Source organism: Pogoniulus pusillus, chromosome 21 (genome assembly GCF_015220805.1).
Source record: "Pogoniulus pusillus isolate bPogPus1 chromosome 21, bPogPus1.pri, whole genome shotgun sequence".
NCBI lineage: Eukaryota > Metazoa > Chordata > Aves > Piciformes > Lybiidae > Pogoniulus > Pogoniulus pusillus.
This window is the reverse complement of record NC_087284.1, coordinates 19813850-19839174: the sequence shown is the minus strand read 5'-3', so window position 1 is coordinate 19839174 and position 25325 is coordinate 19813850. Positions and strand designations below refer to the sequence as shown.

The following is a 25325-nucleotide window of genomic DNA, read 5'->3' as shown; positions in this document are numbered from 1 at the left end:
GCTGCCTGGCCACAAGGCAGGGGAAGGACTGTCCAGCTGTGTGGAAGGGGTTTGCCCAGGAACCGGTCTGAGGAAAGGGTGAGTGCTGTAGGGAAACAGTGAGTGAGTGACAGGCCTCTGATGGTCCCCAGCAGCCAAACTCACACCCATGGGCCCAGGAGCTATAAGCTATGCCCTGGACCTTCAGTCCGTCTCTGTGATACATCAGAGGTGTAGTTCAAACACAGCCATGCTCGTGCCTGGCCAAGGACTCCTATTGTCACCTTGGCCCTGCCTTTGATCACTGTACCTGAGTCTAGCTCTGATGTGATTTGTCTTTGGACCCCCCTCACAGTCATAGCATTGCTGTATGATCTGGACTCTTGGTTGGAGCTGTGATCTCTGGGCCTGCTCTGCTCAGGTCCTGTGGGACTGAGCCCAGGATGGTGAGGCTCCTAGCTTTCTGACTGTGGGATACAGATTGCCTCTGGGTTTGTCTTTCCTTGAGGAGAAGCTAGCCCTTGCTGCTCCCTGGCAGTCAGCTCGTGTCTGCTGAGCACCATGGACCCCAGACTGATCATACAGGGTCTCATCCTTGGAAGGCTTCCTAGTCTCCCTACAGCCCTCAGAATACATTCTGAATTTGGATGTTCTGTCAGTTGAGCTTTGCTTCATCAGTTTTAGCCAGAACAGGGCCATGCTTTCTTCATAAGACTCTCTCCTTTAGGTCTTTGGCAGAACAGCTTTGCAGCTCTTCATTTAACACAAACATCTTCTGGTGCAGTTTACCTTGGTCTCAAAGCCTGCTAAATCAACTTGCCCTCCTGTCCCACAGCAAGCAAGGCAATTTTACAACAGCAGGTGTCAGTTCAGGATCATCTACAAGCTTCTCCATTAGGCATAGCAGGCAAAGCTTATCCTGCAGTTGTATGATGCGTTCAGCACAGCATAGACCTGGAGGCCAAGTGATATGTGCAGCACAGTGTATCACAGCACAGCACCTGCCTGTGCCTTATCAGGTCAGTATTTATATGAGTGGTGTACAGCAGTCTTCATATTAAGACCACCTTGATGTATGATCCTAGCCTCCTATGTTGATATTTGACCTACCTCATTGCTGCAGGTTTGTTTGGGAATCAATGGACTATAGCAGTAATATCTGGAACTGCAGCATTGAATATCTTACTGGGGAGGCCACTGCCCTGCTGGCCTTGCTGCCACCTGAGACCCCTTCCCTTCCCCCCAGCTGAGGGAGCTGGGGGTGTGCAGCCTGGAGAAGAGGAGGCTCGGGGGGGACCTCATTGCTGTCTACAGCTACCTGATGGGAGGATGTAGCCAGATGGGGTTGGTCTCTTCTGCCAGGCAACCAGCAACAGAACCAGGGTACACAGTCTCAAGTTGTGCTGGGGGAGGTATAGGCTGGATGTTAGGAGGAAGTTGTTGGCAGAGAGAGTGATTGGCATTGGAATGGGCTGCCCAGGGAGGTGGTGGAGTCACCATCCCTGGAGGTGTTAAAAAAAGATTGGCTGAGGCACTTAGTGCCATGGTCTAGTTGATTGGACAGGGCTGGGTGCTAGGTTGGACTGGATGATCTTGGAGGTCTCTTCCCACCTGGTTGATTCTATGATTCCCTGGTTCTATAAGATGAAGGTAAGAACAGGAACTGTAGGGTTTAACTTGTTTAAGATTAGATTGGGTTTTTTTATAATTAAGCTGTTTAGTGACTTCATATATGAGTATGAACTTGTTTGGAAAACCAAATCTAAACCCTGGCCTAAACCACTTTTGTAAATAACAACTACCCACTATAATGTATGGTTCAAGTTCTGTGATGCAGTAACCCAGAAGAACATGTTTGGTTTGCAATGCTTTTATTAGAATAAATAGAAGGACCACCAATTAACATCCATAAAGTCATTGATATGTCACTGGTATGACAATGGGAAATTATGTGAGTCAGGAAGAAGCTGTACTTAGACATGATGATTTATGAAGAAATGGCAGGCTTTCTGTATGCTTCCTCAGAACAGGAAGCACAGCCTTGCAGTACCTGCAGCACAAAGAAGCCCAAATGCATTCCTGGGAGAAGTTGTTTTTTTTCTGAAGTTTAGAATTTCATCTCCATGTAGTAGAGGCATCAATTCAAGGATGATTGCCCAGTACGTTCAACAGAAAGGAACAGGATTATTCTGAAAGATGTGTTTGTTTCAGAGAACTTCAATGGAGAAAATAGATTCTCAGTAGCAGTGGCAGGCTTTCTTACAAAAATTACAACACTGGCTCTGTCTCTCAGCTTATTCAACGATGATGAGAAATATTCCTAAACTATCTTCTGGAATTCTTGATCAGTCCTGGATTTAAGTCCTGACTACAGGTTATGTAAGCAGAAACACTTGCAACTAAAGACAGGAAAATCTGTGAACTGTTTCAAAAATATCAAGCTACTGAAGGCAGAAAATATTGAAGAGATGATACTACAGTACTACAGTAAAGGGGAGCTGCTTCTGATGGGGAGACAAGCATTATTTCCAGCTCCTTTTTCTCCTTAGGGAGAAGAGTATCTACCAAGGAAGAGGATGCTGTCGGTTGGGTTGTGTCTGATCACGAAAAGGAAAGGGTGATCAGCCCTGAACTCAATCTCAGGGGAATGTTTGATGTCTCCCAACACATCCTCAGAGCCAGACATAGAGGTGCCCTCTTCATTGACTTCCATGTGTGCCTCATGGATGGCCTCAGACAGCTTCAGGCTTTCTGCTGAGGAGATGCCAGACAGATTGGCCAAGGGGCTGAACAGGTCACTCATACCCAAGGCTGCTAAGACAGAGGTCAGGTTATATTTTTCTTCAAACTTCATGCGTGGGAGGTACACTTTGACTCTCTTCTTTTCCATCACATTAGGACTGGTCCACTCTGTGAGTTTTTCAAAGCTGACTTTGTTCTCAAGCTGCAAAGAGAGGTAAGGAATGAAATGCCTGAGACAAGAGTGCAATGGCTTTAACAACTGTGTTTATACCACTTGGGTTTTTTTGCCATTTACTTTCTTTGCACTATTAATCTCAAATGTATTTGTTTATCCTGTATGCTTTCTCCTGACTATGACCTATATCTTATTTGCCTTGGTGAAGGTCTCTAAAACTTTTAATCTAAAGATTTATTCATCAGATCAAGGCTTTTTCTTCTTTTTTTTTAATACGGTTCACAGGATGTTAGAGGTTGGAAGGGACTCAAGAAAATCATCAAGTCCAACTCCCCCTGCCAGAGCAGGACCATACAATCTAGCACAGATCACAGAGGAACACATCCAGACAGGCCTTGAAAGTCTCCAGGGAAGGAGACTTCACCACACTCCTGGGGAGCCTGTTCCAGTGCTTTGTGAGCCTTACAGTAAAGAAGGTTCCCCTTGTGTTGAGGTGGAACCTCTTATGCTGCAACTTACACAGGAAGCAAGTGAGAAGAGCCTGTGTCCTCCCCACTCCTGGCCAGCCTTCAGATACTTATAAACATTTATCAAATCCCCTCTAAGTCTTCTTTTATCCCAGACTAAAAAGTCCCAAGTCCCTCAGCCTGTCCTCATAAGCCATGCCCTCCAGTCCTCTAATCATCCTCGTAGCTCTCCACTGGACCCTCTCCAGCAGATCCCTGTCCCTCTTAAACTGGGGAGCCCAAAACTGAATGCAATATTCAAGATGAGGTCTCACAGGGCAGAGTAGAGGGGGAGGAGAACCTCCCTTGATCTACTGGACACACTCTTCTTAATACACCCCAGAATCCCATTGGACTTCCTGGCCACAAGGGCACATTGCTGTGCCATGGTTAACTTGTTATCCACCAGGACTCCCAGGTCTCTCTCCACAGGGCTGCTTTCTAGCAGATCAACTCCCTATTTCCTATGAAATGACATCTCATAAGAGACATCTCCTATAAGATGACATCTTCTCTGAAGGCAGGCTGAGAGAGTTGGGGTTGTTCAGCCTGGAGAAGAGAAGACTCCAGAGGTACTTTATCACAACCTGACAGCACCAGAAGGGGGCCTACAAGAAAGCTGGGAAGGGACTGTTTACAAAGGCCTGTAGCACTTAGAACAAGGGGCAATGGTTTTAAATTGGAGAAGGGTAGACTTAGATTGGACATTAAGAAGTTCTTTACTATGAGAGTAATGGAACACTGAAACAGGTTGGCCAGGGAGGTGACGAAGGCATTTAAAGTCTGGTTTTGTTGGGGTCTGAGCAACCTGATCTAGTTGGGGATGTCCCTGATTACTGCAGAAGAGTTGGACTAGGTGACCTTCAGAATTCCCTTTCAACCCTGTGCATTCTATGATTCTATGATCAAAACAAATGGATCTCAAAACTGTTTCTTCTTGAACATGTTTTATTTGTCCCTTCCCTTATTTTAATTTCATTCTAATGTTAATTTCCCTGTTTTTCTTTTAGTCAGCTCTTGGAATCTTTCCTTATCACTTCCATTTTTTATTTCCCATGGGAAAAGTTTTTTGTCTCCAGGAAGGCTGAAATAACATGTAATGAAAAATTGATTCTGCTAGCATGTCCATTTCTGATATCTAGTGGAGATATAAAAACCAGCTATATCCTTTTCTCCAGGGCTACAGCAGCACTATACTCCTTTAGCTTTATTTTGTTTGATGGAGTCCAGGGCTCTCCTAAGAGAGCCATCTATACCTAAGTACCTGGTAGCACTGAGGGACTTCCATGCTGCTCTTCTTGCAGCCCAGCACAACCATTACCTGGGTACCTGAGGTGTAAATTCACATCAAACAACAGTCTGATGGCAGATAAGACTCACTGAAGTGGTACTTCTTATGCCCCCCCTGACAAAGCCATACCTGCTCCAGGCCAGAAATGTCATCAGGCAGCAGTATCAACATGCTCAGCTCTCCACTGGCATATGGAATCTCCAGGATCTTCATTTTCTCTGAAGTCACCTCTGCCACTCTGAAAGTGCTGTTTTGACACATCATTTGCACAGGTTTGCTTTCGTGCTGCATAAATAGAACATAAGATCATGTAACTGGGGAGCAATTCTTTCCCTAGGCAGGCAAATGTATGAGCTCTTCAAAAGGGACAGGACTCAATCTTCAAGCATGCTGTCTTTGAAGAAGAGTATCTCTCTGTTTTCCTCTCTTTCCTGCTGGAGTGCCCTGGAAGCCTAGTCTGTATCTGACAGCTCTTGCAAATGCTCCTTGCCTTTTGTTGTGTAAGCCAACAGATGTCCTGCCTGAACCCATGTCCATTCCCTCCTACCTCTGTCACATTGAAGGGTACTTCCTGAGTGTCTTCTTTTTTAAATGAGGTCTTCCATAGCCCTTTGAAGTACACAGCATTCACAAATAGCAGTGCAGTATCAAGACCAACAGATCCCGGCACAATGAAATCTTTTATTTGTCCTTTAAGAAAGAAAGAAGACAGAGAGTAGGTAAGATGCACCACCTCTGGTGCATACAAATGCCTGCAATGTGGAGAGTCAGCTTGTGGAGGTTTTTTTCCACAGCAGTAAGCAACCTGTGTCTTGCTTCACTCATGTGTTTTGGACTTTGTAGGGAAAGAAGACAAGGGCATAGATTATGGTAGGTAGTGGAAAGTATTTGCTACCCATTTGTCCTTACCATCTGTCTGTTTCTCCACCCAGGAATTAATAAGCCGCCTTACTTCCTCTGCAGCTGTTTTGAAGTTAACTTCCTTCAGCTCCGCTTCATAGAAATCCTTTACACACTGTAAGTATTCCTATAAGCAGAAGGATTGCACTTGTCAGACTCCTGATAACTTGAAAATGTGAATGTGAAATGAAAGATTGTGACATGAAGCAGAATGTTTCAAGGAACATTTACCCACGTTTGAACATGTCAGTCCCAGCTGATTTCCTTCAGTTGAATCTTAGAGATGGACAGGAAAGACCTAGGCCTGGAACTTTTCTTTCAAATATAAGTCTAAGTTACAATTTGGAAATATTTTCTTCATTTTACCAGAAAAAACTTCAGTTTAGCAAAATTTTTTAAGGATATTTTTAAGGATTTCTGCCCTTTTTATTTTTTTTCTTTTAAACACTATGTTCTTAATGTCCTTAGATTGCAAGAACAAAGCTTTCATTCCCTGGGAAGGTTTGATATTTGGGTTTGAAAAAAAAAAATCCAATTTTGAAAATTTTAGTCTCTTTTTTCATGCCTTAAAATGCATTAAAAGTCACAAATTTTTTCCCACTAAAAGCTGTTTTCTAGAAAATGAACAGCAATCTTAATTACATCCAGGACTGCTGCAACATGGGTGTATTTCGTGCCATTATACTTTTCCTGATCTCCACCTAATAGCCACAGGGAGGTTGAAACTTGTTCTGAACCAGTTCTCCTCATGGCTCCCAATCACAGCTTCATCATCAGATCACAATCACGGCTTCATCACCAGACAGTGGGACATTTTTGTTGGTGCTTCCCTAGAGTGGAGCCAGAGAGGCCTTGCTGAGGGATCTTGCTGAAGCCATAGTGCTACTCACCGGAAGAACAGGGTATGTTTTTTCAATATACAGCCTGTCAGCAATCTTGAGTGAGTATGAAGCATTTGGCTTGGTGATGTCTAAGAGAAGGTCCTTCAATGAACTGCGGATGTATTCAGGAGTGGCACACTGAGGTGGTGACATGAAAATAGGAAGACATATTGCATTAGCTTCTTCTCAGCTAGGACATGAGACTCTAAAGGGTTGTCCCTGTCAGTTAAGACTCAAAGTTGTGCTTCATAGACATAGGGTTGTCACCTTTGAGACAGCAGGTGCTATGGTGATGGTGCACTGAGCTAACAAGTTCAGCCTTCTCATAATACGTGTCCTGAAATGCCCTTTTTGCAAAAGTGATGTTCCTGCCACTGAGACTTATGTGCTCTTCCTTGCTCAGCATCTCCCTCTCCTGCTCTGGAGTCTCCCAGCTGCAAATCTAACTGCTCTACCCTTACTCTAGATGTTGAGCCCTTTTCATGTGCTGTTCCCCAGCAGCACTTGCCTAGCAAAGCACCCTGATGCCCAAAGCAATCTACCCCAGAGTCACTTGTTCTGGCACAAGATGTGCAACTTGCCTTCTTTCCCTGTTTTTTTAACAAATCAGTGAGTTATACCTTCCTTTCCTCAGGTCTTCTCCATTCAAGAGCATTACTCTATTTTTGGCAGGGTCTGAAATTGCCAGGAGGAGAGACAGAACAGTTCTAGTTTTGTTCTGAGGGGAAAATAAGACAAAAAGGGAGATCAATTTATTTCTCTACCTGGGAATCAGTAGTTTCTCCAATTCCTGTGCCATTGTCAAAGTGGAGAACCTGAAAGAGAAAATGTCAGTGGTAGAAATTATAAGCATGACCAAAATTGGAGGTGTTCAAGAAAAGCCTGGATGAGGCACTTAGTGCCATGGTCTGGTTGATTGGCTAGGGCTGGGTGATAGGTTGGGCTGGATGATCTTGGAGGTCTCTTCTAACCTGGTTGATTCTATTCTATTCCATTCTAAAAAATGATGTAAAGTTGAGATTTACACATGATGCCTGAGGTAAAGTTTTTTGCTCAAGAGGAAAAAAAAGTGCTGAGAACACAGCTGAACTAAAAATTTACAAGTGATCTTTTGACTGGTTTATGGCCTCTGTGGGCTTCTTGGAGACTGTAAAGGCCACTTTTTTCATAGAATCATAGACTGGGTTGGGTTGGAAGGCACCTTGAAGATAATCCAGTGCCAACCCCCTGCCATGGGCAAGGACACCTCTCACCAGCACAGCTTGCTCAAGGTCTCATCCAACCTGGCCTTCAGCACCTCCAGGGAGGTTGTGGAGCACAGAAGCACAAATGTGATCTTTGATCACATTCTGTGCTTCTGTGCTCCACAACCTCCCTGGGCAACCTGTGCCAGTGTCTAACCACCCTCACTCTCCACTCTCACTCTCCCCTCTCCCACCTCAAAGCCGTTGTCCCTCAGCCTGGCACTCCCAGCCCTTGTCACAAGTCCCTCCCCAGCTCTCCTGGAGCCCCTTCAGGCACTGGAAGGCTGCTCTAAGGTCTCCCTGCAGACCTCTAGAAATAAACTGGGTTGCATATCATATAGTGCTAATAATATTTTGTCTTTCTCTCTTCCTGGAACTGATCTTATATATATATATATATATATAAACAACTATGCAACAACTTGATAATCTTATCTGGAAGATGTCAGAAGTCTGAAAAAAAGGGTATTATAAAATATGCTGACTGATAATGTTGCTATTATGCCTGAGGGGTTTATTTTGAAGTCAAAACTAACTGCCCTTAGTCAGTGAAAAGGGACCAGGGCTTTTCAAAATATTTTCTCTAAATAACCCACAATCCAGTCCTTCATTTTGTGATTTTGGCTTATTTCCTGTACATTAAGAGAGGTGTCAATGGATAATGTAGTTCAGTGATGTTACTTAGATGGAACACCAAGCACAACCAGAGGTCATTTTACACCCATGCAAGTAACTTACCTTCGCCATCTGAGATCGAGTGTTACCTCTTGCTCCAAGATAGACCATGACCAGGGTTGAAAGGATGCTCAGGGGACAACAAAAGATGTTGTCGTTGACATGCTGGGCTTTCAGCACTTTGAATACATCAAAAGAAAAGTCTGCACTTTCTACACTGACAGAACCCATTGTGAAATCAGTGTTGCCTGAAAAAAAATAGAAAGAAGACTGTGTGGCAGAGACATGTAGCACTTGTTTTAAAATGCAAACAGAAAGGATTTGACTTTCTGATGAGATGTACTAATTGTAATTAGTGCACTCAAACCTCTGAACTTGCTGCTTTTCAGAAAGCAGAATCTGATGATGTGGGTTTAAAAGGCAAACATGGTTTTGGATTCTTGTGAAATCCAACTGCTGGATAGCTACCAGTTATGCATAGGCAGATGATTCCTTTATTTGACAGCTGACTGCTTTGTGAGGCATTATAGTTCAAAATATTAGTTACTTTGGAATAAGTTCTGGGCCCCTCAATTCAAGAGAGATGTTGAGGTGCTGGAAAGTGTCCAGAGAAGGGTGACAAAGCTGGTGAGGGGCCTGGAACACAAACCCTATGAGGAGAGGCTGAGGGAGCTGGGGGTGTGCAGCATGCAGAAGAGGAGGCTCAGGGGTGACCTCATTGCTGTCTACAACTATCTGAAGGGACATTGTAGCCAGGTGGGGGTTGGCCTCTTCTCCAGGGCAACCAGCAACAGAACAAGGGGACACAGTCTCAAGTTGTGACAGGGGAAAGTCTAGGCTGGATGTTAGGAGAAAGTTCTTCCCAGAGAGAGTGATTGGCATTGGAATGGGCTGCCCAGGGAGGTGGTGGAGTCACCATCCCTGGAGGTGTTCAAGAAAAGCCTGGATGAGGCACTTAGTGCCATGGTCTGGTTGACTGGCTAGGGCTGGGTGCTAGGTTGGACTGGCTGATCTTGGAGGTCTCTTCCAATCTGGTTGATTCTACGATTCTATGATTCTAAGCTCACTAACTGTCTTTCCTCATCACTTAAAGAAAAAAAGCCTCACAAGAGACATGTTCTGACAAACTTCATTTTCTTGAGACTCCAAATCAGGTTCTTCACTATAGTTTTCAACATCACTTTTAAGATGAGTTCACAGATCTGCTCTCTATGAGTCAAACTACATTTAATTCCTGTGTACGATGTGCAACTTTGAAGCAACTGGATAAGTATGTCTGGATGTACTGCAATTTCAAGCTAGTGTAAAAGCAAGTTAAGTTCTTACACCTCCTATTGGGCTGCTGGTGGAGTCACTGTCCCTGGAGGTGTTCAATCAAAGCCTGGATGAGGTATTTAGTGCCATGGTTTAGATGACTGGCTAGGGCTGAGTGCTAGGTTGGACTGGCTGATCTTGGAGGTCTCTTCCAACCTGGTTGATTCTATGATTTTACTTTAGCAGAGGTCTCAAGTGTTAGACTTTTAAAACTGGATATTGAAGACACAGCAATAGAGACTGGAAATGATGTACCAAACTCATCCAGTTTGTAACTGATACACTCCTGTAATTGTTGACTCAGTTATATTTCACCCTGTTTTTAAAAAGTGTTATTTAATTTTTATTATCACCTTTTAACAAATCAGTGCTTGTTTAGCCTTGTGTTTCACTTGCAGAAGTCTTTGCATCTTCAATACTATTTTTTCCCCTGCACTTTTCTCTGACTTGCTTGTAAAATTTCCCTGGTAGTTTCAGCACCTAACATTTCATCTAACACTGAAGAGAAGTATTTTTTAGCAAAGAAGACAATACAGAGTAGAAAATGCAGTACTGTAAAGTCTAATGCAAACTTACAGTGTTTACAGCACTTACAACTTTCTACATGATTAGAAAGAAAACCTTGCTAGTTGGGATTTTCCCTAGTTCTTTGGGGTCTTCAAGCAGGGCAAATTCTAATTTGTTTGCTTCTGTGGCTGATAGAGAATCAAATCCAGGATATCCTGCCATATATTCCATAGTCCCTGTGGAATTGATGCATTCATATGCCAGTCACCTCTTCATGTGGGTGACTCTGAACAACATTGCATCTAGCTGTTTCCCTGCTGGAATGGACTCTCAATCTTTCCCTAAGTTGAATCACTCATATAGGTGATATAAGGCAGATTGTTATTTCCCAACTCTGCTAGCTGTATGTTAGGCTTTAAGCTTTCTTTATCATCTCAGTAAAGAAACATACTCATGAAACAAATATGTTTGCCCCTTCTATTATATGGAATGTTCACCTCTCCCCTATGTCTGAGCAAGAAATTTAGCTCAAACTGCCACATAACCTCAGAAAACATAACTATTAAAGACAGCACAGAGCTGTGGTGAGCTGGGGTCACCTGAACATACTGCATTCCTTAATTTCAGTCAGAGAATACCTGCCATAAAGCTTGCAACCACGCTTTAGCTGCACCCTCTGAAATGTGAACAAATTCAGTTTTCTCTTTTAATTCTGAAAGAAAAATGAAAGAAATAGAGAAGGAGGAAGAAAAGGCTCTCACATTACCAGGTTTTAATGTGGAAGAGCTAGTAAATAAAGCTTTAGTTCCTATAAATGAGTCTTTGACTTTATGTATGACAGTGTGAAACAGCAAAGTTTGTAACAGTTAGTTATTTGTAAAATTGCCTACTAAAACTTAAATTGTAATTGAAAGAAATGCTTACCTTATCAGCTTCGCCTCTGAAGGTAATGGCACAGCTTCTCAGCTGTACTTGGGACAGACTTGCTGAAATCCTTGAAATATATCTTGTGGAATTTTGTGACACGCCCTATGCTGCCCATTCTTTATTTACCAAATCAAGTGATGGATGGAGCTGAGTGTCAGATCTGTGCTTTTACTGGGAGCAAGTCCAAAGAAAAGTCAGGAGTGAAAGGGTTTTACCCTAAAATCTTCACAATGGAAGATTAATTTGTCATAATATGTGACATTTTGCTGAAATGAAAAGCATATTTGAATGACTGAAGTTAAAAACCTTGTAACTTGATTTCAGCTTTCCAAGAACTTTGTCCCTAGAATTGGAACTTGAATAGTTAATATGATTTGGTTATGGCAGCAAATAGTGTGACACAGGTCATGAAAACCCCAAAACCATAAGAAATGCAGTCTTGCAAAACGTATCAAAGGAATTTTGAATTCATTCTGACAGGCCAGATCCCTCTCAGAACTAACATTCTGTGAAATCAAAGAAATGGATAAGATCAGACTGCTTGCTACAGTATGCCCATACTGTGCTTTCTGCAACTCTCTCCCATTCTTGGCTGGGTTATCAGTATCACCTGTCTTTCCTCCCACCAGAACCTTGATGGATAATGGAGAAACTTCTGCTACCAAGGAACTTCAGAAATATCATAGAATCATAGAATCAACCAGGTTGGAAGAGACCTCCAAGATCAGCCAGTCCAACCTAGCACCCAGCCCTAGCCAGTCATCTAGACCATGGCACTAAGTACCTCATCCAGGCACTCCACCACCTCCCTGGGCAGCCCATTCCAATGGCAAATCACTCTCTCTGTGAAGAACTTCCTTCTAACATCCAGCCTATACTTCCCCTGGCACAACTTGAGACTGTGTCCCCTTGTTCTATTGCTGGTTGCCTGGGAGAAGAGCCTTTCTTCCTTCTTCAAATGCTTGTTGCCAAGTTGAATCATATCAAATGGCTTATTCTATAAAAACATATATAGTTGCTCAATGCCACTTACAGCTGCATGGTATAAGGCACAGACAGAGCAGTTTTGCATCCTACAGCAACCCAGCTCAGGGAATGCAGTTGTAGCCATAGCCTGTGTAGCACATCAGTGGAGTGAAACTTTCAGTGTGTGTGTTGTGGGAATGCAAACTGACTTCAAACGCATCTACACACAGAAGAATAACAGAGCTGAAGAAAGATGTGTTGAAGGGGAAAGAAATGAGCAGAGAATGAAGACAAGGCTTCCATTGTTTTTTGATTTCAAACATCATGATGTTTAGATCTCAGTCAAACTCCTCCAGAAAAGGATTTGAACACACTGATAACATTTTGAAAGGTAGCTTAAAGTAAGTTTTTCTTTTCCATAAGTTACAGCAACAGATGCGAGGTTCAAAATATGCCTTTTGCCCATACAGAAACCATTATTCCAGATCTTCATGTAACTTCATGGTACATCAGGTGAACAAACAAGCTGAAGAGACATTCATGGTCTGGAGGGCAGTCATAATATACAATAGCAAGTAGAAAGCAATCATGTAATTCCTTTGAAAAGAGAAAAATATAAAGAGTGAACAGACAATAAAAGAAACTCATTTGACCTCTCCAAATGCCATGTGAGGTTTAGAAAATAAATCCAAAGTCAATATACAATATGCCTCTGAAATTGTCTAGGACAAATTATGCTTCTGGAGAGAAGGAGACTCTTTAACCCTTTTAGTTGTCTATGCAGGCAGAAAGCCTTTGAATCATGGAATCATAGAATCATTAAGTTGGAAAAGACCTCTAAGTTCATCAAGTCCAACCACCAATCTAATACCACCATGCCCACTAAACTGTTTCCTGCAGCACCATGTCTACATGCATTTTTAATGCCCTTAGGGATGCTGACTCCATGACTTCCATGGGCAGCACATTCCCGTGCCTGACCACTCTTTCAGTAAAGAAATGTTTCCTACTATCCAGTCTAAACCTCCACTGGTGCAACTTGAGGCTGTTTCTTCTCATGCTATCACTAGTTACTTGGGAGAACCTAATTGCAGCCTTCTTTCAGGTAGGTGTAGAGAGCAGTAAGGTCTCCTCTCTTGCAAGCAGCAAGCAAGCATAAATATAACATCAGGCCCCTCACCAGCTTCGTCACCCTTCTCTGGACACGTTGCAGCACCTCAACATCTCTTTTGAATTTGTGCACCATCTACCTGAGTCACATTTAGATCATCATAGTTTATAATTTGGTAGCTACAAAGATGTCCAGATAGTCCATCCAGTTGACAGGTAACAGTCAGTTGCAGCATTAGCAATTACATGGTTTCCAAAATACTTTTATTAGTGAAATACTTTCATTAATGAAAGGAATGTTTTGTTTTGCAGCAGACATGGGGCAGTACACCCCTCCAAGAGCATGTTAATACACAAACCATGTTGCTGGTTTTGTTAGAATTTCTGTGTTTTTAGTGTTCAAATGTAAAGCAAGTTGCAGAAGCAACACAATCATTCCATAAGAAATCTTGACCATGATCAGCCATAAGTATAGAATTGTAAGAATATAATAAGTACTACATAGCCTTGTCAGCAACTTTAGATCTGTCATGGAGTTTAGTGAGATTAAGCAAATTGTCCTTTAGTTAAAATGTTTACTGGGATAAATGGTAATAGATTGTCCTGTCCAGCACAGCTGTGTAATGCAGCACAAACACAAAAAGATGTGTTTTGCCACATGTCCTTGTTTCAACAATGCTTGTCCCAAGAAAGAGGTCAGCTAAGACTCTGCTGTCCTTTGCTCTGTCAGGCATTTCGTTGTGGATGTGTCCCTAAACCAACAGACTGCTGAACATTTTAGCCTTTCCAAAAGGATATGAAGTGCAGGTCAGTTCACAGACCAAAGCCTCCCCATCCAACCACAACAACTCATGCAGAACTCAGGATTTTGTCCTCATCCATGCTGCTTTTTTTGCTAGAAGGAAAGGGCATATTGATTGCTCAGAGCAAATGCCAGTTGCTGTTTAGTTAGTTCCCATTTTAGACCGTAGTGCTGTAGCTTTCACTGATGACTTCTCTCTTGCTTGTCCTGTGGGACTGTGTTCTTTCCCCAGTACAAAGAAAATGAAGTGTCTGGTCAAGCTCTTGCAGACAGGAACTCATAGCCCACCTGGCACCTTTCTGGGCAGAACTGTGCTATTCTGAAGGATGGATATTGTTGCAGGCAACTGCTGCCTTAATTGTTCAGGCTGTGCTAGAGATGTGTGTACCTCACTGTTGGCAAAGTGGATTTCTCCAGTGAAGACATCTTCAGAAGGATCCTAGTGCAGCCTTAATGACAGGTCTTTCACACTTAGTGCAATTTCTTAGCAGTGCATGCATCATCCAGTGTCCTGCTACACAGCTTCTGGATCAGCACACACATTAGTCCTTTTATCAGTCACCACAGCATATATGAAGTCCCTCATTCATCTCTCAAGTCCCTGGGATCAGCCAACAGCCAGAATGAGACTCTGGATGATCTTGTCTCAGCATGACAGCATAATAATCAGGCCCTTACACCCAGCATACACATCATACAGGACAAGTGGTCACTGGCATTGACAACTGGTTTCGTGGCTGTACCATACAGGAGTTTAGTTATCAGGGCCCTCACCACAGACAAGACTGTTCAGGGCAGCCTCTGCCTATCAGCACTCCTTATGTCATCATGCCTGCCACATTACTTTCCACCACTCCCTGGAAGGCTTTCCAGCATGCCAATTATCTTGGCATATGGTCCCAGGAGAAAAGAACATTTTAAATTTGCACAAAATAGGATAACTAATCTCTTGGTTTGTTTCATTGGTTTGTTTCTTTGGAGAAGAGGAGGCTCAGGGCTGACCTCATTGCTGTCTACAACTACCTGAAGGAAGGCTGTAGCCAGATGGGGGTTGATTTCTTCTCCCAGGCAACCAGAGGGTTTTGGAGAGCTCAGAGGCTACAGCAGGCATTCATCATAGCACAAGTCAAGTCTGTCACCTCCTCATGAAGAAAACTTATCCACTGCTCTTTAAACACTGTGCTTTGTACCTGGTTTGTGTAGGTCAGGGACAGGTCCTATCTGTTGGTACATTGTTACAGGTGTGGTCCAATATTCACAGAATCACAGAACGGTAGGGGTTGGAAGAGAACCTTGGAGATGACCTAGCCCAACCCTCCTGCCAGAACAGGTTCACCTGTGCTGAATTTGCACTTTTCGCTGCCTTCTGTTTTCCCACTTAAGAGAGAGGAAGCTTTGTGCTTGCTTGTAAGCCTTATCATTCCTTTGCTTGTAAGCCTTATGATTCCTTTCCTTTCTTTCCCACTCATTTTTAACCTTTGTTTTCATTAGGGAACAATGTTGGTCACTGAGGCATATCTTTGTACTCCAAGCACTTTCCAGTTTAGTAATCATAGGCAGGCTAGTTTGCAAATGTAACCCTTTTCAAGTCATCTTATTGTTTAAGTGTCCAGGCTTTTGAATTTAACAGACAGTATCAACTGCCTTGCCAGAGTAGGATCACCCACAGTAGGTCACAAAGAATGCATTCAAGTGGGTTTCAAATGTCTCCAGAGAACAACTCCATAACCTCTGAGGGCAGCCTGTGCCAGTCTTCTGTCACCCTCGTACAGTTTTTCCTTATGCTTACATCCAACCTCCCCTGCTTTAGCTTACACATGTTGCTCCTTGTCTTGTCACCAGACATCATTGAGAATAGCCTAGCTCCAGCCTCCTGACACTCACATTTCACAGATCTATAAACATGAAGGAGGTCACCCCCCAGTCTCCTCTCCTCCAGGCTAAGGAGCCCCAGCTTGCTCAGCCTTTCTTTGTAAGGAAGATGTTCTACTCCTGTAATCAGTTTTGTGGCTCTGCATTGGACTCTCTCAAGCAGTTCCCTGTCTTTCTTGAACTGAGGGGCCTGGCACTGGACACAATATTCCAAATGCAGCCTCACCAGGACAGAGTAGAGGGGGAGCAGAACCTCTCTTACCCTCTAGTCACAGCCCTTCTAATACAACTCATAATGGCATTGACCTTCTTAGCCACAAGGGCACACTGGTGGCTCAAGGTTGTCCTTCTGTCCACTAGGACCCCCAGGTCCCTTTCCCCTGTGCTGCTCTCCAACAGGTTAGTCCCCAACCTATACTGGTCCATGGAGTTGTTCTTTCCCAGATGCAAGACTCGACACTTGTCCTTGTTGTATTTCCTTACATTTCTCCCTGTCCAACTCTCCAGCCTGTCCAGGTGTTGCTGAATGGCCTTCAGGTGTGTCAGCCACTTCTCTCAGTTTTGTATCATCAGTAAACTTGCTGACAGGTCACTGAGTAGTGCTGGTCCCAGTACTGACCCCTGAGGGACTCCACTAGCTACAGGCCTCCAACTAGACTCTGTACCACAGACCACAACTTGCTGACTTCTTTCCTTCAACCAGTTCACAGTCCACCTCACTACCCCATCATTCAGACCACACTTCCTTAGTGTAGCTGTAAGGATGCTGTGAGTGCTCCTCATCACAAGAAAGATATAGAGTTACTGGAGCATGTCCAGAGAAGGACAATGAAGCTAGTGAGGGGTCTGGAGAACAAACCTTCTGAGGAGCAGCTGAGGGAGTAGAGGAGGCTGAGGGGAAACATTATTGTTTTCTACAACTACCTGAAAAGAGCTTGTAGTGAGGCAAGGATTCATCTCATCTCATGTGATGAGCGGAAATGGCCTCCAGTAGCATTAGGAGGCTTAGATTGAATATGAGAAGAAACTTCTCCACTGAAAAGGTTCTCCAAACAGTGGAGAGTTGGTTGAATCCCCATTCCTGAAAATGTTTAAAAGATACAGATATACAGTGGTGAGAGACATGGTTTATCCCCAGATGTGGTAGAGTTAGATAATGGTGGGACCTGAATATCTTATAAGGCTTTTACAAATGAAAAGATTCTCTGATACTATTAATAGTTATCCCTTGAAATATTTACCAGACTAATTGTCAGTGCATCTTGAATAGTCATTGAAATTCTATTTAAAATAGAAGCAAGACTAAATCAGTATTCCATTGGGCTACTTCTGGGTAATTTAGACTAAATGGTAGAATCAAACCCTTGATGTCTGTGTTTATGCATCTCATAACTGCCTAAGTTAGGAGGAAGTTCTTCACAAAGAGAGTGATTTCCCATTGGAATGGGCTGCCCAGGGAGGTGGTGGAGGCACCGTCCCTGGAGGTCTTCAAGAAAAGACTGGATGAGGCACTTAGTGCCATGGTCTGGTTGACTGGCTAGGGCTGGGTGCTAGGTTGGACTGGATGACCTTGGAGGTCTCTTCCAACTTGGTTGATTCTATGATTCTATGACTCTAAGAATATCCACATGCTTTACTCCTTCTAAAACCAGATTTTTATGCTACATCTCATTTTACTTCAGAGAGTTACCAAGGGGGGTTGGTAAATTAATGTAATTATAATGATGAGCATTTGTGGTTTTCTTTTATTATGCTTAGAAAAAAATAACAAAATCAATTATGTGCATCAATAATTCATGATCAGAATGAAGGCAGCAGATGTGTCCATATTTGCTCAAAATAGAAAGAAAAAGAAACAGTGTATCAGGATTCTCACACATTTATTGAAACCACAAGAGATAGCCTTGAACTATCAGAAGAACAAAGAAGCCCAGCTGCATTCATGGAATAATAATGTGCTCAAGTTCTGAACTTCACCCGAGGGCTTTCCAGGGACTAACTGAAATTTGCTCACTAAGCAAGCTCAAATGAGACAGAAGTTATTTTGAAACCTGTATTTTTTTCTCAGAAAGCTCCCTCAGATTATTTAATATCACTTGTACAACCTTTTACCAAAAAAAATCAAACTGCTTAAAGTATTTTCCAAGACTTCAGAAAGCTCTCTTGATTGGCCATTCTCACTGAGTTCTGCAGCATCTGAATTATCTGGACATCCAGGATTCAGGCTTTGGATCTACACTCCATGAGAATGCATAGCTGCACCTACACAAAATCAGATCTCCTTGCACTTTGTGAAGTAAGGATCTACCCATGACTTTGGAGTACATCTGCAAGAAGTTCAGAATTAGGTGAGGTGACCATGTGCACCATTTCCCAATAGCTCAGCTTAAACCAAAATAACATGTACACAGGCAGCAGTCAACAACCTCCATGGCAGAATCCTATCCACAACCATCTCCTTCAAACTGGAGGTCTCAAAGCCTATGTTTTAGGAACAACATTGCAAGATGCTGCTAGGGAATGAGATGAGCACAGCCTTTGATGTAATGGGTTCTCAAGGAATTTGAGTCGTGTTTGCACCTTGTTACTCAAGGAAAAATCACTTGGCCCCTTTCTGACTGGAGAGTGTCTCTATGGTTTGTTGGCTCAGTTTTGTCCAGTTCAAGCAATCCTGAAACTGGTATGAGAAGGGAAAGGAGTAGACATGATGTCTGTTGATTCCTCACCTGCAGATATGTTTCCCAAAAGAGCAATTTTTAGATTAGGCTTCCCACATGGAAAAAATATTGAAGAGATGAAATTATGCTAAAATTAAATTACAGTAAAGGGGAGCTGCTTCTGATGGGGAGACAAGCATTATTTCCAGCTCCTTTTTCTCCTTAGGGAGAAGAGTATCTACCAAAGAAGAGGATGCTGTTGGTTGGGTTGTGTCTGATGAAGAAAAGGAAAGGGTGATCAGCCCTGAACTCAATCTCAGGGGAATGTTTGAGGTCTCCCAACACATCCTCAGAGACAGCTATACTGGTGCCCATTTCATTGACTTCCATGTGTGCCTCATGGATGGCCTCAGACAGCTTCAGGCTTTCTGCTGAGGAGATGCCAGACAGATTGGCCAAGGGGCTGAACAGGTCACTCATACCCAAGGCCACCAAGACAGAGGTCAGGTTATATTTTTCTTCAAACTTCATGCGTGGGAGGTACACTTTGACTCTCTTCTTTTCCATCACATTAGGACTGGTCCACTCTGTAAGTTTTTCAAAGCTGACTTTGTTCTCAAGCTGCAAAGAGAGGTAAGGAATTAAATGCCTGGGCTGTGAATACAACTTCTTCCTACCTTTCATTTTAACCAAGGCTACAATAAAAACAAAACAAAACAAAAAGAACCCAAACAAAGTGGTTCCTGAAGTGTATCCTATCAACATCCTTCTTCCAATACAGTATTTGCCTCTGCCTGTGTCACTGTCCTTCCATTCAGTTCCTCCCCCACCCAACACATCCCCTTCTGTCCAACTAATCTTGTGTCTCATGGCACACAACCCAACAGTTTCACAGCCTAGAAAATCAGTCAGATAGTGAAAGAAATTGTCTTCAAATTCCCTGAATATTTGCCTACAGTACCTAAGAAATGCAAACTCTTCTATATCTTTAATAAACCTACTTTATAATGTAATTCAAAGAAAATTGCTGAAGTAAAATGGTTGCATCACTTTTCCCTTTTTGTTAGCACAGCACTGTTCTCAATCTCTTCATCTTCCAGCCTGTGTTGGTATTGAGGACTCCCCTGACACAAATGCTTTATTGAACCTCATGACGTGGGCACCTGGATTGTAAATGCACAGCTAAAGGCATGACGGTAGCTAAGACTCACTGAAGTGATAACTCTTCTGCCCCCTCTGACAAAGCCATACCTGCTCCAGGCCAGAGATGTCATCAGGCAACAGTATCAACATGCTCAGCTCTCCACTGGAATATGGAAGCTCCAAGATCTTAATTTTCTCTGCAGCCACGACTGCCACTTTGAAGGTGTTGTTTTGACGCATCATTTGCACAGGTTTGCTTTCTTGCTGCATAAATAGAAGCATAAGATAACGTAACTAGGCAGCAATTCTTTCCCTAGGCAGGTAAATGTACAAGCTCTTCAAAAGGGACAGGGCTCAATCTTCAATCATGCTGCCTTTGAGGAATGTGTCTGTTCTCCCCTCTTGCCTGCTGGTGTCCTCTGGTTACACACAGCTCTTGCAAACCTGAAAACAAGGGGCTCAGCTAAATCACTCAGCCAATGACTACAGCATGCTGTACGTGTGACACTCAGACTGGTGGCTGTGCAAGCCAACATCCTGGTTACAAGCTATGCCTGTGCCCCCCTACCTTTCTCACACTGAATGGATATTCCCGAGTGTCTTCTTCTTTAAATGCTCTCTTCCATATCCCTTTGAAGTAAATGGCATTCACGAGGACTAGCACAGTATTGGAATCAACAGAGCCTGGTTCAAGGAAGTCTTGGATCTGTCCTTTTAAGGAAGAAGCAGGGCAGAGAGTGTTAAGTCTCACTGTAGTATTGTAGAGATCAATTGACATGATGCTTCTTGATGAGACTTCCTTTTCTTCAATGGTCTGAGAGTAGAATTCAGGTTCATGAGGATGATTTAATACAAAATGACTGGCACTTGGCCAGACATTTCTGAAAGAGAACAAGTAGGTTCAAGAGTGGTATACATTCCAGCAACATTTATAAGCAGTGCTCTGGAAAGGAATTATGTTTAAACAAAGGAGCAGGCAAAGGAAGCAGCAATACAGATTTTCTGTTTCTTACTGTTCTTTCTTATGATTTACTCATTTTTCCTCCCACCTTAGCACAATAAAGCTCTTGAATGATTCCTTTGGCATCATTAGCCTAGAGCATGCATCACTCTTCTCCTTGGAAGCCCACTTCACAGTATCACAGTATCACAGTATCACCAAGGTTGGAAGAGACCTCACAGATCATCAAGTCCAACCCTTGACCACAGAGCTCAAGGCCAGACCATGGCACCAAGTGCCACGTCCAATCCTGCCTTGAACAGCTCCAGGGATGGCGACTCCACCACCTCCCCGGGCAGCCCATTCCAGTGTCCAATGACTCTCTCAGGGAAGAACTTTCTCCTCACCTCAAGCCTAAATTTCCCCTGACGTAGCTTGAGGCTGTGTCCTCTCGTTCTGGTGCTGGCCACCTGAGAGAAGAGAGCAACCTCCTCCTGGCCACAACCACCCCTCAGGTAGTTGTAGACAACAATAAGGTCACCCCTGAGCTTCTTCTTGCACTTCCTAGAAGCTGCTCAAATACATTTGTGAGAAATCTCAAAATGTTCTTTGACCTTACCATTTGTCTGATTTCTCACCCAAGAATTAATGAGTTGTCTGGCTTGATTTGCTGCTGTTTTGAAGTTGACCATTTCCAGACCTGCTCTGTACAGCTTCTTCACACATTTTAAATAGATCTGTGAAAACAACAATTGCAGCCACCAAACTAATAATATTTTCAAAATAGGATGAAGGCAAAATAAAATATGCTTCAAATGATTTTAATAATAATGCCACAGTTAGGTTGTTCTCATTGCTTACTTCCTGGAAGAACCTGCTAAAACTGGCCAGAAAAAAAATTATTTGATCCATGACATTTTCAGATCTGACATTTGTATTACCTGACCAGTTAAGAGTATATATTACAAATGTTTAAGTATCTTATTGAAGAAAGTCTGATCCAAAACAACTGTTTCACATTTATTTCAGAGTGTTTTGGTACCATTATGTCCACTCCTTTTCCTCTAAAACGATGTTTTCCTATTTTTAAAGATAAGTTTCCTTGATTTAGAACATTTGTACTTTTGTTTTGAAACTGTGAAAGATTTTGACACTTTCAAAAGTTGTTTTTGAGGTAAGATTTCCAATGAAAAAAAAATTGAGGTCAAGTTACACCCAGAAAAAACAAACAAACAAACAAACCAAAACAACCAAAACCCCCAACTTATTAAAATGAAAACACTTTGGGGCAGCAAGCAGTAGGGAGGGTAAGATTTCGATTGCCAAATACTTTTCTTTATTACTCCATCTTTTTGCCTGGAATTGCTTTCCATTTGGGCTACTGTCAGGGCTGTGGCCAAGGGAAAAGCTGTGGAAGTCCACATCAGTGGGAATCTCTTGGGTAAAGAGATCACCTACTCTGGCCAGTCCTTCTGGATGACAGGTTTGTATAGGGTTTAGCAAGAAATCACTCTAGTGTACAACTCACCGGCAGGACTGAATAAGTCTTTTCACTATAGAGTCTTTTGGCGATGTGGAGTGAGTAGTTGGCTTTTGGTTCAGCAATATCAGAGAGAAGTTCTTTAAACAGTATGTGGATATTCACAGACCTGCCACACTGAGGTGTTGATAAGAACATAAAGAAGTATACCTGTAAGATGATTTTACTAGGAATAGAATTATACATAAGGTACAAATAAATAACATGGGAAAATGCACAGTGTTTGGACATTTGCAAATTAATGTCTGAAAGCTCCATGGGAGGGATGTTCAACATAAGCAACTAACAATGTACAATTAATTCAGAGCATATGATGGTGCTCACTCTAGGTGACAAAAATAAGAAAACCTCCATGACAAACCTGAAATTATATTGCTTAGGAGTGAGGCAACAACACGAAAAATTCAGCTGCCAGTGATTGCAATTGGCTAGTTATCATGCTTGAACTTTAAGGGCAGCTTTCTGCTGAAGCTGCAGATGGAAGAAGAGTACTAGATGACAAGGAACTCAGGAAATGTCTCAAGAGACACAGACTAAGAGTGTATAAGGAAAACGCAACATGTAACAAAGATCTCTTAAATTTAGAGCATGAGAAAAGGTTTGGGAAGGCATTGATCCTGCCTGAAGCACTGTCAGAACAGTCTGTTCTCAGGAGAAAAATATGAAAGATAAATAAAGGTACCTTAGATTTCTGTATCTTGTTCTGAAAAGTTTCTCCAAGCCCTGCAATTTTGTTGAAGTGAAGAACCTGCAATTGAAAGTAGCAATTGATTAAATCAAATGCACAAAGTTCACTGAGATTCAGTGGTGTTTGTGTTGAAACTAGGTTTGGACCACCCAGGTCTCATTAACATATAGATGAACAGAGAAGTTTCATGTTAGCTTTAAGTAATTTGTTTTACTGCATGTGCCACACTGAAAATTTGTGACTGTGATGTTTAGCTTAGATCTTTTCCAGTTAATGGTATTCAGTCTATAAACCAACTACTACTTTATTTTTGACTGTGACTCCTCTTTTCTGTATGTTTCATCTTTTGCATATTACAAAGAAGGAATCAAGTCTATGAGATAATGCAAGCTGAAGCAAGAGACCTGTCTTAACCTTCCTTCAAGACTGCTCCCTTTCTTAATGGAAATAAAATTCTTCACCTTCTGGGGAAAAGCAACTGTAAGTGGAACTCTGATCTAAAATGTTTGGAATGACACTTTCTTTCTAAGCAGGTTTGAGGCAAATGCCAAATGCACCAAAATGTGACTTTCTGCCCTCAACTAGAGAAAGTCCCAAAGGTGCAAATGGGTTGTTTTTAATAAAGTCAAAAGGAGTTCACCTATTTTTGTAACTTACCTTCTCCATCTGATGCTCAGTGTTGCCTCTTGCTCCCAGATAAATTATGGCCAAGGCTGCAACGATGCTCAGAGGGGAATAGAAGAAGTTGTCACTGGCATGGTGGACTTTCAGCTCTTTGAATACATCAAAAGAAAATTCTGCATTTGCTGCGCTGATAGAGCCCATTGTGAAATCAGTGCTGCCTGAAAAGTAATAGAAATAAGACTGTAACAGTGGTGTGCAGCACTTGTTTTAAAAAGTACTGTCAATAGCCCAGAAAGTGTCCATCCGTTGGCATTTTTGTGATGACAAAGCAACGAATGCCACAAACCCTGTAAATTCTGCAGTCATAAGAAATACTGTAATTCATCAGCCATTTATCTCTGAATCCATGTTTGTTTTCTTCCAACAAGATACTAGTTCATCATCAACATAGTATCCTGTACTTGACTTATAGGAAATAGAAAGTTTCATCATGCTTCAACATGATAAATACAATACAATGGATGAATTTCCCTATTGTCATCCAGAGGGCTGTGAACATTATCTAAGATAATGCTAACTTTGTATTTAATTTCTTTGTTGGCTGCTCTGGACAATGCTCTGCTTTTTAAAATCAAATGTAGTCAATTCACTATACTCTTAGTGTACCTTCACTGATGCTTAGTACAATCAGCCACAAATTAGGAGGCTTCTTTCCTGCCATTTATAGGAATAACAAGACTAAGTTGCTCTACAAGCCCAGCCAGTTGCCTGGATGCTGAACTATAGATTTAGGGGAGTTCTTGCCTGTAGTTCCATTTCGGACATTTCATTTGGGCTGATGCTTTTTTGTTGAGAATAAACACAAACATATATATCACAAATAAAGGTTTTGGCAGTACAGCTTTAAACAGCACAGAGCTGCATTCATTCGGTCAGGTGCAGCCCTGCACATGCAAATGAATGCAACATGTTAAGGATATTAACTGAAGCTTGAAGCCATCCTTTCTTTGAACATGAGACTAGGAAAGCTGCATATTGTTCCTGCATCTCTAAAACAGTTAAAGTTGGAGGAATAGCAGCAGATGTGGTTGATTATGTCACCTGAGGGGCATCTGACACTAATAATTGTGAAATCACACTCTGTAAATTATCATACTGTACCTCACCTCTGTTATCCAGGGAATGAGACTGAGAGAAATGCTTTTATTTCAAAAATTACCATTAAAACTATAAAAGAATTGGCTTAATATGACACCAAATCTTCAACAAAGAAGAAGTATTTCTACTCAAAACTCTGGTGTACAAACATATTTTGCACACCTGAAATGCTTGACAGTCAAAGAGTATAAGATACATTGCTGAAGCAAGGTGAAATAACTGCACACACTGTCTTTTTACATACCTGTCTTATACTTACCTTAAAGTTCTTAAACATATTTTTCCCATATTAAAGAATACTAATTGGAAATAATATTTTACTTGCAGAAACACTTACCCTGTAATCTTTGAAGGGGCATGCAGCTGAACTAAAAGAGATTCTCTGAGCTCCTGGTGATATATATTGTACCACTTGCGACACTCCCACTGTTAGCCTTCAAGGAGTCGTCTTTTGAGTCACTGCTTTTCATTGTGACCTTTTGATTCTTTACACTTTGAAAGACTGAATAGACCAGTGTTACACTGGTACTCTCTATGCAGCAAGTCAACTGTTATTTATTGAATTAAAATCTAAGTTAAGAATTGAATTATTTGCACTAACCTACAAGGCTGTACCAAAACAACTGAAGTTTAAGCAGCTCTCTTGAATGAATGCATTCATGTGGCTGAGCCGTAGAAGGTAAG

The 25325-nt window shown here is 42.2% G+C and overlaps 2 protein-coding genes across 2 annotated transcripts; both read right to left on the bottom strand.

Annotated features, from left to right (window-relative positions):
- Nucleotides 1–1833: 1833 nt before the first annotated feature.
- Nucleotides 1834–8624, bottom strand: LOC135184931 (ovalbumin-related protein X-like). Its single transcript, XM_064161164.1, has 7 exons — nucleotides 8457–8624; nucleotides 7239–7289; nucleotides 6484–6612; nucleotides 5603–5720; nucleotides 5241–5383; nucleotides 4823–4978; nucleotides 1834–2923 (listed from the first exon to the last, which is right to left on the bottom strand). Exons 1-7 carry the CDS (start codon nucleotides 8622–8624, stop codon nucleotides 2525–2527), a joined length of 1164 nt encoding a protein of 387 aa, XP_064017234.1. The 3' UTR covers nucleotides 1834–2524.
- A 10146-nt stretch (nucleotides 8625–18770) lies between these two features.
- LOC135184932 (ovalbumin-related protein X-like) lies at nucleotides 18771–23684 on the bottom strand. Its single transcript, XM_064161165.1, has 7 exons — nucleotides 23517–23684; nucleotides 22854–22919; nucleotides 22160–22288; nucleotides 21251–21368; nucleotides 20260–20402; nucleotides 19800–19955; nucleotides 18771–19169 (listed from the first exon to the last, which is right to left on the bottom strand). The coding sequence occupies exons 1-7, from the start codon at nucleotides 23682–23684 to the stop codon at nucleotides 18771–18773; spliced, it is 1179 nt and encodes a 392-aa protein (XP_064017235.1).
- Between the last annotated feature and the right edge of the window lie 1641 nt (nucleotides 23685–25325).